General features: G+C 37.1%; 1 protein-coding gene across 1 annotated transcript in view; it reads left to right on the forward strand.

The window, feature by feature from the left end:
- CEP192 (centrosomal protein 192kDa) overlaps positions 1-16,237 on the forward strand; it is a 250,033-nt gene that overhangs the window by 78,219 nt on the left and 155,577 nt on the right. The window contains 5 exon segments of the mRNA XM_006902756.1: positions 2,151-2,360; positions 3,272-3,389; positions 7,386-7,516; positions 13,970-14,762; positions 14,846-14,972. Of these exon segments, the coding sequence (XP_006902818.1) occupies positions 2,151-2,360; positions 3,272-3,389; positions 7,386-7,516; positions 13,970-14,762; positions 14,846-14,972 (1,379 nt within the window).

Genomic DNA, 16,237 nt, shown 5'->3' on the forward strand with positions numbered 1-16,237 from the left:
ATACCACAGCTTCTCTAGCCATTCGTTTGTTGATGGGCACTTAGGTTGTTTCCAACTCCTTGCTATTGTGAACAAAGCTGCAATGAACATGGGTGTGCAGATGGTCTGTTTAACAGTCAGCATCTGGCTTAGTTTTCACTGTTGATATTTAATTTCTCCAATGATTCCTTCCACAGATGTAATTGATCTGTGCATCCGGTGAAATCCATGTGTATAGCCTGCATTTATGTTTCTTATAAAAGGTATTTGCTATGAATAGATCATTGTACAGAACCCTAGAGTAACACTAGAGCTGAACACCTCAGCAAGAAAAAAGACAGGCGTCCCTGTTACAGAAAAAGTAGCGGAGCCAAGGATATATGTAGACACTTGGCTAAATAAGATGTCTAGATTGCCGAAAATCATAGGCAAAAATAATTAAGGTTAATAGTCAAGAATCTACTCTGTCATTGCTTTTGAGTCAGAAATGACTCATAGTTAATGCTCTAGTAGGTTTTTGGAGGCTATAAATTGTAGGGAAGATACTGCCCATCGTTCTTCCATGAAGCCACTTCTGTGTTTGAACTACCAGAAGAGGCATGACCTTTTGCTGAGCAGTGCATCTGTGTTGACTAAGCAGTGAAACCTCCCCTGTAAACTGGTGGTGGTTGTGATCGGTACCATCAAATCGACAACTCATAGCAACCCTATGAACAACAGATCTCAACCTTGTTCTGTTCTGCATCATCTTTGTAATCTCAGATATTCTGGAGCTAACTAAAATAAAATTTACAGTGATAAACATCTCTCACCCATAGCAGTATTCATAAAATATCAAACAAATGCTGGCAAGAATTTGGAACTTGCATATGTTATTTATATGACTGTAAAAGGATGCAACTACTAAACCAGTTTGGCACTTCTCGGGAATAGAAATATAAGTTGATCAAGCAATTTCATACTAGGTATATGACCAAACAAGTAAGCACTGCAACACCAAGGGACATATTCACAACCATGTTTGTTGTAGCGTTATTTACCATTGCAAAGATTACAGACAACCCGTGTCTAACAATGCGAAAATGACTAGAGAAACATTCACACCATGGAGTATTGTACCTTATTGAAAAAAATTTGAGAACTACTAAAAAAAGAATTTCTCAAATACTGTACAGCTTGCATAAATCTAGAGCACATACTGCTGAATGATGTAAGTCACTCACGAAAGGACAGTTATGTCATCAGGACATTAATAAAGAGTGAAAGTAAGGCTTACACTTAGAGACTCAATCTTGGAATATTAACAGGGATGAAAAGGGAAGTAGAAGGAACCAAAACTTATGAGTAGGGAAGTTGAGAAAGACAATACATAATAAGCATTTGATTAGATACTTTAATTACAGTATCAATTCTGTTTATAATGAAAAAGTATATGAATAATTTAATGAGAAACCAGTAGGATTTGTAAAATTTCACTCAAAATTGCAAATAAAAAAAAATTACAATTTGTTAGCTTTCAGTCTTCACTTTGTTGTGTACTGTTGAGATGGAGTCTACTTCTTGCTATCCCTCCAGCAGGTTTTCAGAGGTAGTAAAATGCTTGGGAGTTGATTGCCCATCTTTCTCACACAGAGAAGTTGATGGATTCAAATCACATGATTTTATAAATGTTTCCGTAGGTTTTAGCCAAGTTTTAAAATGACATCATCCTGTTTACAGTGATCATAAAGCTATTTTTTTTTAACTAGTGACAATCAGGATTTGATTAAGATGACGCATTTTAGAAGTGAAATATATTGAAATGGAATTTCTGTTCTAGATTTTATTATCTTTAACAACAACTTAAATAGGAATTTTATGATTTTTAAAGCTTAATTTTAAATTTTCAAGTTCTATTTTTGTATTAGTAGAGTAGGAAGAAGAGTTTTTTGGGGTGCTGCTAACCAAAAAGTATGCCATGCATTAATGAATGAATTTCTTTAAACTCTCCTTAAAATCATAGTAGTGAAAATTTTAAAAATGGCGTGACAATGTGAATCTATAAAGTGTTATGCAGGAGGAAGATGGTCATTCTCCTCCCCTCAGCCTCAGAACCTGATGGATTGACTAAATGACAATGTGTTTGACGTTTTTGTTTTAAATATATTTAAAACAACTTTTCTTCTTCCTAGGAAGAAAATATAGATACTCAGAACACTTCAGTCACACCTGGAGACACATCCTGGGGAATTTTATTTAATCTAAATCTGTTGAGGAGGTCTCTTAGCGCATCTGATTTGGACAAAGATGATCCCAGTTATTTGTGTCTGTCTTTAGGAGAATTCTTTGCTCAGCGATCTGAAGCCCTTGGTTGTCTTGGTGGTGGTAACAATGTGAAAAGAGTAAGTCTGAGATGTGGTAAAAATGGTTAAACTAGAGCAGTATCTAAAGCAAAAGTACAATATAATATAATATTTAATATAATATAATGTTTAAAAATCTTAAGCTCTGCTTTTTAACTAACTAGTCCTTTGATGTTGAATAGCTTGTTGAACTCTTCTTTCTGTGCCTTCATTTCTCCACTTCTAAAATAATATGCAGCTGCTTAAGAGTTTGTAAGAATAAATGTAGTAGCACTGCAATGCTTAGTATGTAGGAGATATTCTTGATTGGTTCCAAACAATTGCAGTAGTAAGTGTCAAAGTAAGTCACATGAATGTTTTGGTTTTCCAGTGCATATTAAAGTAAATATACACTATTTCTAGACTATAAGTGCCCAATAGCACTATGAGATTTTGAAATACTGTGAGAAGTACCAGAATTTGATACAGATATATGAAGTGTGTGCTGTTGGTACTAAATAATGGTACCAATAAAAAATGGTACCAATAATCCTTGATTCAAGTCAGGTTGCCACAAATACTCATTTTGTTAAAAAGAAACAGAAAACCTCAAAACAACACATTATCTGTGAAGCACAATAAAACAAAGTCTACTTGTGTGTGGTTTTATGATTAAGAAGTAGCTTTAGTTTGTTGTTATTGTTATGCACTGTCAGGTTGGAACTACCTCCCAGGGGTTTTCAGAGGCAATAAATTGCTGGGAGGAGATTGCCCATCCTCCTGTGGAGCAGTAGGGATTTGACCCATGTGTCTTTTGTTTGGTAGTTTGACTCTTTAATTAAGTGGAAAGAATAACTGTATAATGTTGTAGTCCTTTAGCTAGGGTTAGTAATAATATGTGAAGACCAAATGATCCTTTTTTTATAGCATCTAAAAATAAGGAAATAATTCATTTATTAATTATTTTGTAGCCTTCATTTGGTTATTTCATTAGATCACCAGAGAAGAGAGAGCCTGTTGCTCTGTTAAGAAAATCTGATACACCAAGCAATTTTAAAATTGAAATGGATAATCATAATTTATTTGCAGGTAGGTAATTTATCAAATGAAAGGACTTTCTGAAACTCTTTTTCCCCTCTCTCGTTTATATCTTTAATGAGTATAAATGTGTACAGGAAATTCCTGGATTAGGAATGACTGATTTACTATTAAATTGTGACATTAAAAATATGAAGTTTTATAAAATGAATTGTAATAATGAACAGTACTTTACAACATGCTTTATTATTTTAAAGATGGTTTAAGGTCTTCAGAAGTGTTTGGGGGTTTTTTCCTCTTTTTTTCCTTTCCCCCACCCATCATCCTTGGGCTCTGAACGTGTCACTGTGTTTTTGTGTTTTTAAAAATGCCATTATGATCAGATCATTTAACAATCAACAGCCTGGGTGCAGAAAAGCCCCAAAGCATTAAAACTCTTGTTTTCAGAATCCTGTACACTTTCCACAGAAAATAAACCAAAATAATCTTGAGGTTTTTTTCCCTATTGTTGTAATGTTCTGTCAAGTTGCCGGAGACTCATAGCGACCCTATGTACAATAGCTCTGAAGCCTTCCCTGTCCTGAAGCCATTCTCACTGACTCCTATACATTGGCCTAATTACTATATCAGTCCATCTCATCTGTGGTCTTCCTCTCCTGCGCTATCCCTCCACCCTTCTGAGAATGAGGTCCTTCTCCAAAGATTGGGCCCTCCTGGCCACATGCCCAAAGTATAGAAGAGGGTGCTTCAAAATCCTTGCCTCCAAGGAGAAACTTGGTTTCACCCTCTCCAAGACAGACCTATTTGTTTTCTTGGTAGCCCATGGTATGTTCAAGACTCTTTGCCAGCACCACAACTCAAAGTCATTGATTTTTCTATCCTCCTTAGCCATTACCCAATTTTCTGATGTAATTGTGAAGATGATGGACTGGATCAGGTGCACCTAAGTCTCTTAACTGACATCGTTGATCTTCAGTACTCTGGAAAGGTCCCTGACAGCAGATTTACAAATGTAATACAATTTGCCTTTTGATTTCCTGACTGCTGGTGCCGAAAGTATTGATTGTGGAGCTAAGTAGGCAATAATTGTTAACAGTCTCAATCTCTTCTCCATCCATCACGGTGCTGCCAATTGGCACTGTACTGAGAATCTTTGTCTTCTTCATATTGAGCTACATTCCATATTGAAGACTACAGTCCTTGACATTCTGCAGCAAGTACTTCAGATCCTCCTCAGTTTCAGTAAGCAAGGTTGTGTCATTTGTATAATGTAAGCGTTTAGTGAGTCTCCCTCCAATCTTGATTCCTCCTCATAAAGCCCACCTTCCTGAATGATTTGTTCTTCATGTAGATTAAAAAGGTATGGAGATAGTATGCATTCCTGATGCATTCCCTTCCTGATTTTGAACCATACAGTGATTCCCTACTCTGTTCTGAGTACTGCTTCCTGGTCCAAGTATAAGTTTCACATAAGCACAATCATTTTGCCTAGCCATGAGTGTTGTCTAAAACATGTCTTCTTTGTAGCAGCTGGGCCCTGTCACACTACTGTGCTTGGCTGAGTTCACAAATCTGTTGTAACCTGTATCTTCCCTATCTCTTCTCCGACTCTCCTCTCCTGCCAAGTTTCGTTTCCTGGCAGTTACTAAAACCGTCTTCCACTGCTGCTGCTTTAACCTCCAGAGCCACCTTGGTTTGGTTTGGCAAAATATTAATCCACATTACCATTCAGGCTAGAGCCTCCAAAGTTTCCTCCCTTCATGGGTCCAAAATTTGAAGATTGATTGTTGTAATTGTCAAAATAATTGTGGTATCCACCCCCTCCAGTGTTGCTTCCATCATTACCAACTCCATTATAACCATCCCCATGGCCTTCATATCCTCTACCACGATGGCTGCTACCAAAACTACCTTGCCCACCAAAGTTTCCTGCTCCACCAAAGTGTCTGTTCCCACCACAATCATCTCCATGGCCACCACCAGTTTCCAGAACCACTTTGACCTCTTTGGCTGGAAGAGGCACTACCCATTTCTTGCTTTGACGGAGCTGCTCTTGTCACTGTCTCAGTTAATAACCATTATTTCAGTCACTTCAATTTTTCCATACTGTTCAAAGTAATCTCTTGTTCTTCAATATTGTCTTTAATCCTCCAAACTAAGATATTTTTCATAGCCTGGTCTTTGAGAATCTTCTCTTGAGACAGATCTCTTAGGTTTCACAGGCCTTCCATCCACCTTATGGGGCCTTGAATTCGTGGTTGCATCCACCTACATACTCCAGTTGAGTATGTTACAATCCCAAAGCCTCTGGGGCACTTGGTATTTGTATCTGTCATTACCACACAGTCTGTGAATGTCCTCCATTGCTCCAAATGGGAGACTTTGACTTGTCGTTTCAAAGCTCAACCCGCTGATGAATATTTCCGCAGCTGTTTGGTGTCTTTAGGAGACTCTGACATGATGGCAGTGGAAATAAAAACTGTATTGATGCTTCCTCAGCAGCATTCTCTGACATAAAGCAAAAGTATTTAATGTTTTTTTACGCTTAAAATGGTACACTCTATACTACCAGATAGATTTGATTAATATGAATGGTGGCCTAATTGTGAGAAGCTATGTTGCATAGTACCTTCTGTTACATCTTAAGTAGAAATTTGATTTACAAACAGATTTTTAAATAGTATTTGTTCGTAATCTGTCATCTAGGAGCTGCTTGTATTCTACTTCCAGTTTTCTCAATATTGGATTTGATTTATATACTAACCTCCTATATCCTTTTTTATCTAAATTGGAGAAAAGTTGGCCAAAATCCAATTACATCCTTTTGTAAACACAAAATAAATGAAATAATTTGTTCTACTGCGTTACTTTGTTTAAATAAACTGAGTTAATGAATCAAATATTTTTTATTCAAGTAGATTTTAGGTAAATGGACATTTTGAGATTAAGACTCTCACTCACTCTTTTCATTGCTGTTGAGACCTACTCATAGCTGTTCCTCCGTTGGGTTTTCAGAGGTGGTAAATCCTCCAGAAGGAGATTACCCATCTTTTCTCCTTTGGAATAGCTTGTGAATTTGAACCGACTGCTGTTGGGTTGACAGTGTAGCTCCTTAACACGAGGCCAGTACTTTGGATAAGAAGTTGCACTGCCAACTCAAAGTCAGGCAGTTTTAGTGCACTAGCTACTCTGTGGAAGAAAGATGAGCACATTCCTCTTATTTGCTTTACAGCCTCCAAAAACCTTCCCGAGGGATAGCTATGGGTCTATTCCAGCTTGTTGGCGATGAGTTGAGAGATTTAGACTAGTGTAGTATAAATGTGATAAATCAGACTTTGGCAGCACATGATTCTTAATAGCTGCTTCTTGTAGCATAGTGCCTGGTGTCAGGAGATGGTATAAGGTAGGCTCTGTTTCTCATAGCGCCGCCAGTCACCTGAGAGAATGGAGATCAGAAGTCTATTTATTTATAAATTCAAACTTGGACCACTGATAGCATCACTCCTTTGGATTGCTGAGGCTGTAAGTGATCATCTGGTGGAAACTGCTCATATTATTACCCTCAGAGCCAGCCACTGGTGAACTAGAACCAGCTAAAGCTCATGACAAAACTTGCGGTGTTGGAGTTATTTTCTATTGGTATGAAGATAACGAACTCACCTTTAGACTCACTTTACTGTGTATCTGTGAAATATTTAAAGCTGAAAAGTAGAAAATGGATTTATGTGAGTATTTCTAAGGGAAAAATGAAAACATATACTCTTTCTTAAGACTTTAGACTTTACAGAATTAAGCCAAATTAAACAATGCTGCCTTTGTCTTCTGATTATAGTTTTAAACAGTTTTTGTCAGGTTGATTGATTTGGAGTATAAAAACTTCTTCCAAAAAAAAAAAAAAAACTTCTTCCAATGTAATTAATAATATTGATGTACTTTATTACACAGAGATAGTATACATTTGTAAGTTGAGACAGTGGCACAGTTTCTTAACGCTAGGCCACCAGAGAATCCAATATTTGTAAATTGAATGTTGTTATTTCCTTAAAGGAGGCTTATTTGAGTCATCCAAGGCACAATTCAATGAAGGATCCTTTACACTTGCCATTGAAGAATTGGAGAGTAGTTCACAAGTTGATGAAAGTGATGTGACATTAACTGCTGATAAAGGTGAAATGAAGGTATGGTAAGTTTTTCCTGAACAAAATCTAAAACTATGTTGTCAGAGTTTTTGTATAAGACCTAGGAAAGACCAGATGTCAAAAATACATGATATTTAACTCTTTGGTGCTAAGCATCTTTTAAATTTTTAAAACTTTTTGTTTAACAACCCAGTGGATTATGACAGTTTATACATTGTTTGTATTCCAAATCAAAACCATTTTTTTGCCCCCTTCTGCTTCTTACTACTCTGATTTCCTAGTTTTGAACTTTATGTAAAAGAAAACATGTGGCGTGCATTTTTCTTTGGTTTCTTTTACTCTGCCTAAGGTTGCTCTTATAGGATAGTCCACAGGGAGTTGGCTGGCAGCCCCAAACCCTCTGCCTGTTAAAATAGACCAGCAGATCTCAGGGAGGAAGATGGCAAATCTCTTCTCAGGTGTGAATCTTTGAAACCTCTGGAGAATCAGATGTGAGTTGATTCTAACTCGACAGCAATTCATTTGAGTTGAGTTTATGTTAGTAATATCCTGCTCTGTTAATTAGGGAATTCGGGTGACCTCTTGTTGCTAGGTGTTGAGTTGAGTATGATGCAGAGACCCTATGAACAGCAGATTTGAACCCTCCCCTATCCTGTGCCATCTTCATCATCTCTGAGAAAGTAGAGGCCGTTGCTCAAGGCACCATGTCATTTTATTTCATTGGGGGGGCCTTCTCTCCTTTGCTGACCTTTCATCTTTCTGAGCATGATGGCCCTTTCCAAAGAAAAGCCTCACCTAACTACATGTCCAAAGAATGAAAGATAAAATTTTACCATCTTTGCCTTCAGGAAGTGCTCTTATTACCCTTTTTTGGGGGGCAGGAAGTATGACTACAGTCTTCTACTACTACAATTAAACAGTTGAGTTTTCCTCATTTGGGAAAATCGCAGGAGTCAGCACATCTAGAGTGAAGTGGATAACCCTTGCCCTGAGAAAATCACCTTCTTAATCATGGTATCTCTCCTTTGGCTGTACTTTTCCCAAGACATATCTCCTTATTCTTTTGGAAGTCCATGAGATAGTCAATCTCTTCTCTAGCAGCACAACTCAAATGCATCAAATCTTCTGTCATCCTTATTCATTGTCCAGCTCTTAGATACGTAGCAAGTGATAGAGAAGACCTTGGCGTGAATCAGGTGTACCTTAGTATTCAAACCAACATAATTGCTCTTGGCAGTTTTGAGTGTTCTCTGACAGCAGACTTTGCTCAATAGCAATCTTTCCAGACTGCTGGTATCAAGGATGCTGATTGTTGATTCAAGCAAGAAGAAATTATTATCAGTTTCAATCCTTTGTTCTTCTACCATCATGTTGACCAGGTGGTGGTGAGGACTTTTGTTTTCTTGATGTTGAGATATAATCCATATTGAGATGTAGTCCTTTATCTTTTGAAGCAGGCTTTTCATGTCCTCATTACTTCCTGTAAGCAGAGTTGCATCATCTACATAAAGGATGTTGATGAGTCTTCCTCCAATTCTGATGCCATATTCCTCTTCATGGAATTCAGCTTTGTGAATTATTTGCTCAGTGTACGGGTTGAAAAAGAAGAGATACAACCTTGATGAACATCCTTTCTGATTTTAATCCATATTGCTCCATTCAGACAGTGGCTCTTGATCTAGGTATAGATTTCCTATGAGCACGATTAAGTGTTCTGGGATTCCCATTAGTCTCAATATTAGCCACAATTCACACAGTCAAATGCCTTTACATAGTCAAGAAAACACAAGTAGATGTTTTTCTGGTATTCTCTGCTTTTAGCCAGGATCCTTCTGACATCAGCAATTATATCCCTGGTGCTGCCGACTCTTCTGAACCCAGCTTGAACTTCCTACAATCCTGTCAGTGGACCATTCTACTGATTTTTGGATGATCTTTAGCAATATTTTGCTTGTGTGTGATATTAATACTGTTGAGCATTTCCACATGCTGTTGTATGAATTTTCTTGGGAATGGAAACGAATAGGATCTCTCTCTTTTTTAAATTTATTATTTATTTCAGTAATAATTTATAGAAACATTGGATTTCTATTCATTCATTGTTGTACTTTTCTCCCCTCCCAGCCCTCCCCCCTAGTGCACTACCATCTTGGAAAAGAAAAGAAAAAAATCTTTCATTGTTTTACAAACACTTCCCCAGGTCCACTCCACCATGTAGTCTTCGCTCTAGACTCCTGTCATGACAAAAATACCTAATCACATATCCCTTTTAAATAGTTTTCTCCCTCTTCTGTTTCAGTGCAGTATACATTAATGAACCCATCTTTCTCAGTCTCTCCCCAACCCCAAGGTCAGTCCTGTTTTACAACTGTGGCACCATGCAGTATTTGTCCTTTTGTGACTGGGATATTTCACTCAGCATAATGTTCTCCAGAGTCACCCATTTTGAATAATATTGCATGAGTTCCTTGTTTTTCAATGCAGCCTAGTATTCCATTGTGTGAATATACCACCACTTCTATATCCGTTTGTTTGTTGATGGGCACTTAGGTTGTTTCCAACTCCTTGCTATTTTGAGCAAAGCTGCAATAAACATGGGTGTGCATATATCTACTTGGATGTCAGTTATGGTCTCTTTGGGTTATATTCCCAGTAGTGGAATTGCTGGGTCAAATGGTATCTCTATTTGTAACTTTTTTATTTTTACTTTTTTTAAAAATAATTTTAATGAACATTTACAGAGATTTTGGATTTCCATTCATTCATTGCTATTTGTAACTTTTTGAGAAAGCGCCATACTGCCTTCCACAGTGGTTGCACCAACAGTGAATAAGGATTGTGGTTTCTCCACAACCTTGCCAGCATTTGTTGCTTGCTGTTGGGTTAAATTTTGCTATTCTGACTGAGATAAGATGATATCTCATAGTTGTTTTACATATAGTCAGGCACTTGTCCTCTAAATTTCCCAGCATACACTCGAGTGCACATCTATTAGTTGAAGAGTCATTTGGTATTTCATCGATTCCTGGAGCCTTATTTTTTTACGGAAGGGATACAGCCCTTATACACATCTTTCTCAATTTTAAATCATGCAGTGTTTTCCTTGCTCTGTTCATACAATAGCTTCTTGATCTAGGTAATTTTCACATGAAAATAGTTAAGTTTTTTTTTATTCACTTTCTTCTCAGTGTTAGCTGTAAAGTGTTACAATTCATGCAGTCAAAAGCCTTTTCATTGGCAATAAAATACAAATAGACATTCTTCTAATATTCTTAGGATTCTGTGAAGATCTGTGTGACATCAGTGATATCCCTGGTGCCATGGCCACTTCTAAATCCAGCTTGAACATCCTGGCAATTCTGTTGATGTCCTGTACTAGCCATTTTGGGGTAATTATCAGGAGGAACATTTACTTGCATGTAATTTTAATGATACTGTGCAATAATTTACTCATCCTGTTGGATCAGCTTTCTGGGTAATGCGAATAAATATGGATCTCTTAAAGTCATTTTACCAGGCAGGTGTCAACCAAATTTGTTACCCTAGGGTAACAAATGTTGCTTACAGAATGGTGAGCACCTTAAGGGCTTTATCTTTTTGCTGAATCATGCCAGTTAGTGTCCTCTCAGTTCTTCTTTTTCTGGGGCTTCAATGCAGCTTAGATTTCTTCTTCATTACCATTGGTTTTTGGTCGTGCGCTATTTTCTGAAATGGTTTCATGTCAGCCAATTCTTTTAGATATAGTGACTCTACATATTCCTTCCATCTTCTTTTGATCATTCCTGTATCATTTCAAGATTTTACTTACGGCGTACTTCAGTATTGAAACTCAAGGTTTGAATTTATTTTTCCATTTCTTTAACTTGAGCAATGCCATATAGAAGGGCTTTCTTCTCTGATGATCTTTGGAGTTTTTGCTCTGACTTCTAGGTCTCTGATCCTCCTTGAATTGTTTTTTTGTCTGTTTGGTGTCAGATACAGACCTTATTTCAGCTTTTTGCAGATAGATGTCCAATTTTTCCAGCCCCAAAGGTAACTTTGGGGCCTAATGGTAAGAAGTTATAATACCAATCTAAAAGCAGGTGGTTCAAATCCACTCTCAGTTCTGTGGAGAATGATGAGCAGTCTCCTATGTGATTTTAGCCTCTGAGATCCTATTGGAGGGTCAGCAGTGAGCCAGTTCTGACTTAGCAGCACACAGTTTTGCCAGCCCAGTTTGTTAAAGAGGATCTTATTTCTCCATTTAATGGCTATCAGATGACCATAGTTGTTTGTTATTGTTACGTGTTATTGTTAGTCAACCATGGCCCATAATGACCCCAGAAACAGTAGATCTGTACTGTACTTGTCCTGTGTCATTCTCATCATCTCTAGTATACTTCAGCACATTTTTACAGTCACTGTGTCAGTTCATCTTGTTGATTGTCAAGTTCTCGTCTATTCTGACTTATGTGTCTTTATCTGTACCAGTACCATTTTATTTTGATTGCTATGGCTATGTAGTAGGTTTTTAGATTAGGGAATGTAGTCCCTCCTACTTTCCTTTTGTTTTTCAGTAGGTCTTTGCTCATTTGGAATCTCGTTCTCTTCCAAATACAATTGGAAATTGCTTTGTCCATCTCCTTCAAGAATGCCATTGGTATCTGTATTAGACTTACCGTAAACCTATAGATTGCTTCTGGTAGAATTGTCATTTTCAAAATATTGAGTCTTCCTATCTATGAACATCATATATTCATTGGAGCCTGTAGGTAGTATCATGATATTTGGAGAGGCTAAATTTGTCAACAGTTTCATCTTACTACATCTGCAGTCCACACCTGTGTTAACAGCAGTCAAGAAATTAAACAAAAACCAAACTTCTGTCATGAGCCTTTCTAAAGTACTTGAGAAGCATTGATATCAGTCTGAAGATGTAAGGTGCACCTGATTGAAGACATAGTCTGTTCATTCACGTGGTATGCATATGAGAGCTGCACAGTGAATAAGGATGAAAAGAAAGGATTCGATGCCTTTGAGCTTTGTTGTTGGACAAGAGTGCTGAATACCTCTTGGCCTGCCAAAAGAACAAACAGATATGCCCTGGAGAAAGTGAATTCCAAGTGCTCCTTGGAGGAAAGGGTGATGAAACTTCATCTTCCATACTTTGGACATGTTGCTTGTGCTTGCAAACATCAGTAAAAGTAAGGAAGATCCTTGATGAGGTAGATGGACAGAGTTGTTGCAGCCAATGGCTCAGGTCTGTAAGAGATGATGAGGATGGCACAGGAATGGACAGAGGTTAGTTCTATTTTTCATATGGTCGCTCTGAGTTGTACTCGACTCTACGACACCAAACAATAGTTAATGATCTTGAGCACTGCTTTCCAGAATTAATATGAGCTCCTTTCTGAATGTAAACTGGGTTGATACTTCACTCATTCACAATGGCATTCCCCCACTGCTCACAATTCTGTTTGGTGTTTTCTTTCTGTTTATTTCTTCTGATAGTGTTTGAACTTCTTCTTTTTTTTTTTAAAATCAAGAGTTTCAACATTATCCTCCTAATCTGTCTTTGATTTTTGATGTCTTAGGTAAAGAGGATGTAGACTGCTGTCTTGTCTAATCCATCATTTTTCTTCTAAGTCCTTTAGTTTTGAAGTATATTTTTGCTTGACATAAAATTTGTTAGAAACATCTTTCAGCACTTAGAGTATTTTCATATTGTTTCTTTTTTGATGTTGACTGTCAAAATTCTTTTATTAAAGATCTCACTTTCTCTGAGTCTTAACATTTTTCATGGTTTTTATCCATTTTACTCTGATGTGCTTTTGCATAGTTTGTTTTTTCCTCCTTGAGATGTATAAGCAGAAAATTTTGACTCCTAGCAACCGTGTAGGAGAGTATAGAACTGCCCCAGAGGATGGCCAGGGCTGTAAATCTTTACAGAAACAGACTGCCTCATTGTTATGTGTAGGAACAGCTGGTGATTCTAACCACTAACCTATAATTAGCAGTTAACCACAGTGACACCAGGGGATCCTTGCGCCTTCTTAAATTTTTTTATTGACTTTCAGAAGTTTGAGCAAATTCTTAGTCTGTTTTTCCCCCCTATAACATTTGATCTTCTTGGCCTCTGGAATTCTGTGTGTCTGATTACTCTATTTTCTGTATCCTCGTTGGATCTATTTCTTAAGGACTTAGATCATGTTGTTTTTTGTCTGATTTATTTTTTTATTGAATGGTGAACTTTTACATGAAAAAAATGGAACTAATTTGAGACCAAAGGATTTAGAGAGGATTTTTGTTTGCTTCCAACAAAGAGCTAACAATATTGGCAACCCTAAATCTATTGTCCCTCTAAGGCTAAGCTGGGTTTTTTCCCCTTTAAGTTAAGGTGTTTATTTTGTATACCATTATTTCTTATAGCTGTTAAATCTTACTTAGCACTGTAACATTTATGTGTCCATAAAACTGATGTAAATGATCTGATGTAAATGTACTTGTTTCCAGGACACCTTCTTAATGAACAGCCAGCCCGGAAGGTGCACAGATGAAGTTTCTGATAGTGGTGATTCTGTACTTAGAATAAGCACCATTGCTTTAGCCATTTCAAGTGCAGCTGTCAGTACAGAACCTTCTCAGCTTGCTGCTATGATAAAATCACTTTCAAATAAAACCAGAAAGAAGACTTTTAAGGATGACCATAAACCAAGAGGCTTTCCCATTGTGTCTGATGATTTAGAGAAAAGTAATGGTTCCAACTCATTTGACATGGAGAAATACCTTAAAAAAACAGAAGTAAGTAGGAATGAAGTTGGACTGGAAAATTTTTCAAGAACTGATGTGTCTAATAATGGGGATTTATCTTTACCAAAGGAACATACCACACCTACCATCTATTCAGTGGGTTTAGTTGCTGCTGATCTAAGGGGAATGGCAGCAGAAAAATACACAGCAGCTCTTCATAATGAAAACAGAGAGAACCAGAAGTCATATAACACTATAAAGTCCTCAAATCCAGTTCCCACAAATGAAAGCAATAAAGAGAGCACCACAGTTTCCAGTAGTACCCGATTCCCAGATGTTGGTAAGAGTGAAAAAATTCATTCTGTTTCCACACTATCCAGTAGTTACTCTTTAGGAAAGAACTCCACAATAACATCTCTTTCACTATTAAAAGAATATGAAGAAATAGAAAATAATAGTGAAAATCAGAGACAAACAGCATCTGTTAGTGAATTAAACAACAGTAAGAAGCCTGTAACTTTGGGGAAACATTTGGTGATCTCACCTGAAGATACTGGTAAGTGCGAAAGTAATTGATCATTTTCAGGAAATTATAGCAAATTATTGTTAATTCTTATGGGAAAATATACTTTTTGATAGATTTGAAAAATACCTTTCTTGAACATGGTGGACATGGTTCAGAGGGTGACCAGCATAGTTTCCGACCATCCACTTCACCGCTGAGTCATTCTTCTCCTAGTGAAGAGTCTGAGACAGCTTTATCAGGGTAGGTGCTTACTACTTTGTAAAAAATAAATTTTGTGCGCGTGTGTGTGAGAGAGACAAAAAGAGAAGTAAAGGTAGGAGAGTGAAGAAAAGAAAGAAATAGATGTGAGATCTTGTACTATTTTCTCATCTTACTTTATTTTGTGTGTCATGAATATCTTTTTGACTTATGATTTCAGACCAGGCATAATTTTTGATGGTTGTTTTGTTTATGTTTGTGCCTTGATTCCCATACCTGATTCCTCTTATAAAAACAATTAAGACTTCTTACATTAATATCAGTAGTGATGATTTAGTGGTTGAGGTTTATCATAGGATCCCAGGGAAGACAGTGGTTAAAGCACTAAACACCTAATGAAAAATCTGGTTTGAATCCAGCTGCTCTCTGAGAGATGCAGCAGTTGCTTCCGTAAAGTTTATGGTCTCGGAAGACTCACCGAGGACTATTTAGTCTCTCCTGTGGAGTTGTTATGACGTGGAAGCAACTTGACAGCAACAGCTTTGGTATTTTCATTAGTCTTTCTCTTTACAATTACTATTTAGATGGAAAATGTCAGAGTCATGGGATATACTTTTAAGACTTTTATATCTACTGCTTAATCTTTAAGTTTTGTATTAATATCAACTGACCTTATCATCTGATTGGTTGTTTTCTGTTCCCTATCTTTGCTCTTTGAAGACAGAGGCAGGGATTTTTTTGTTTGTTTGTTTGTTGTGTTTTGTTTTGCTTTTAGTTTACATTGTGTTTCTACAATCATTCTCATACAGTGTGTCTTAAAAGAGTAATCACCATTGATAAGGCTAATGCTCACCTGTCCTTTCAGATCCCTACTGGATCTTTCCTAAGTCCTTCACTCCCTCCCTCTATCCTCCAAACTTCGTGACCCCATGATTCTCTCCCCTCAGCCCCCTGCTTCCTCTCCTCCTCACTTTTGGACTTTTATATGTCTTACTAATCATCCTTTTGTTGTTTTTAAAATTTTTTTTTATTTTAATTGTGATTTTAACAAAAGTTTACAGATATGTTGGATTTTCATTGTTGCACATTTTTACTCCTCCTCGTCTCACCCCAGTATAAATAGCAAAATTTAACAGTACAGCAAACATCAAATTTGATGAGGTTGCAGAGAAACCTTATTCACTGTTGGTGGGATTGTAAAATGGTGCAACCACTGTGGAAGGCAGTATGGCGCTTTCTCAAAAAGTTGCAAATAGAAATACCATTTGACCCAGCAATTCCACTACTGGGAATATACCCCAAAGAGA

Source organism: Elephantulus edwardii, unplaced genomic scaffold, assembly GCF_000299155.1.
Source record: "Elephantulus edwardii isolate Elephantulus edwardi_28Jun2011 unplaced genomic scaffold, EleEdw1.0 scaffold00446, whole genome shotgun sequence".
In the NCBI taxonomy this organism is placed as follows: Eukaryota; Metazoa; Chordata; class Mammalia; order Macroscelidea; family Macroscelididae; genus Elephantulus; species Elephantulus edwardii.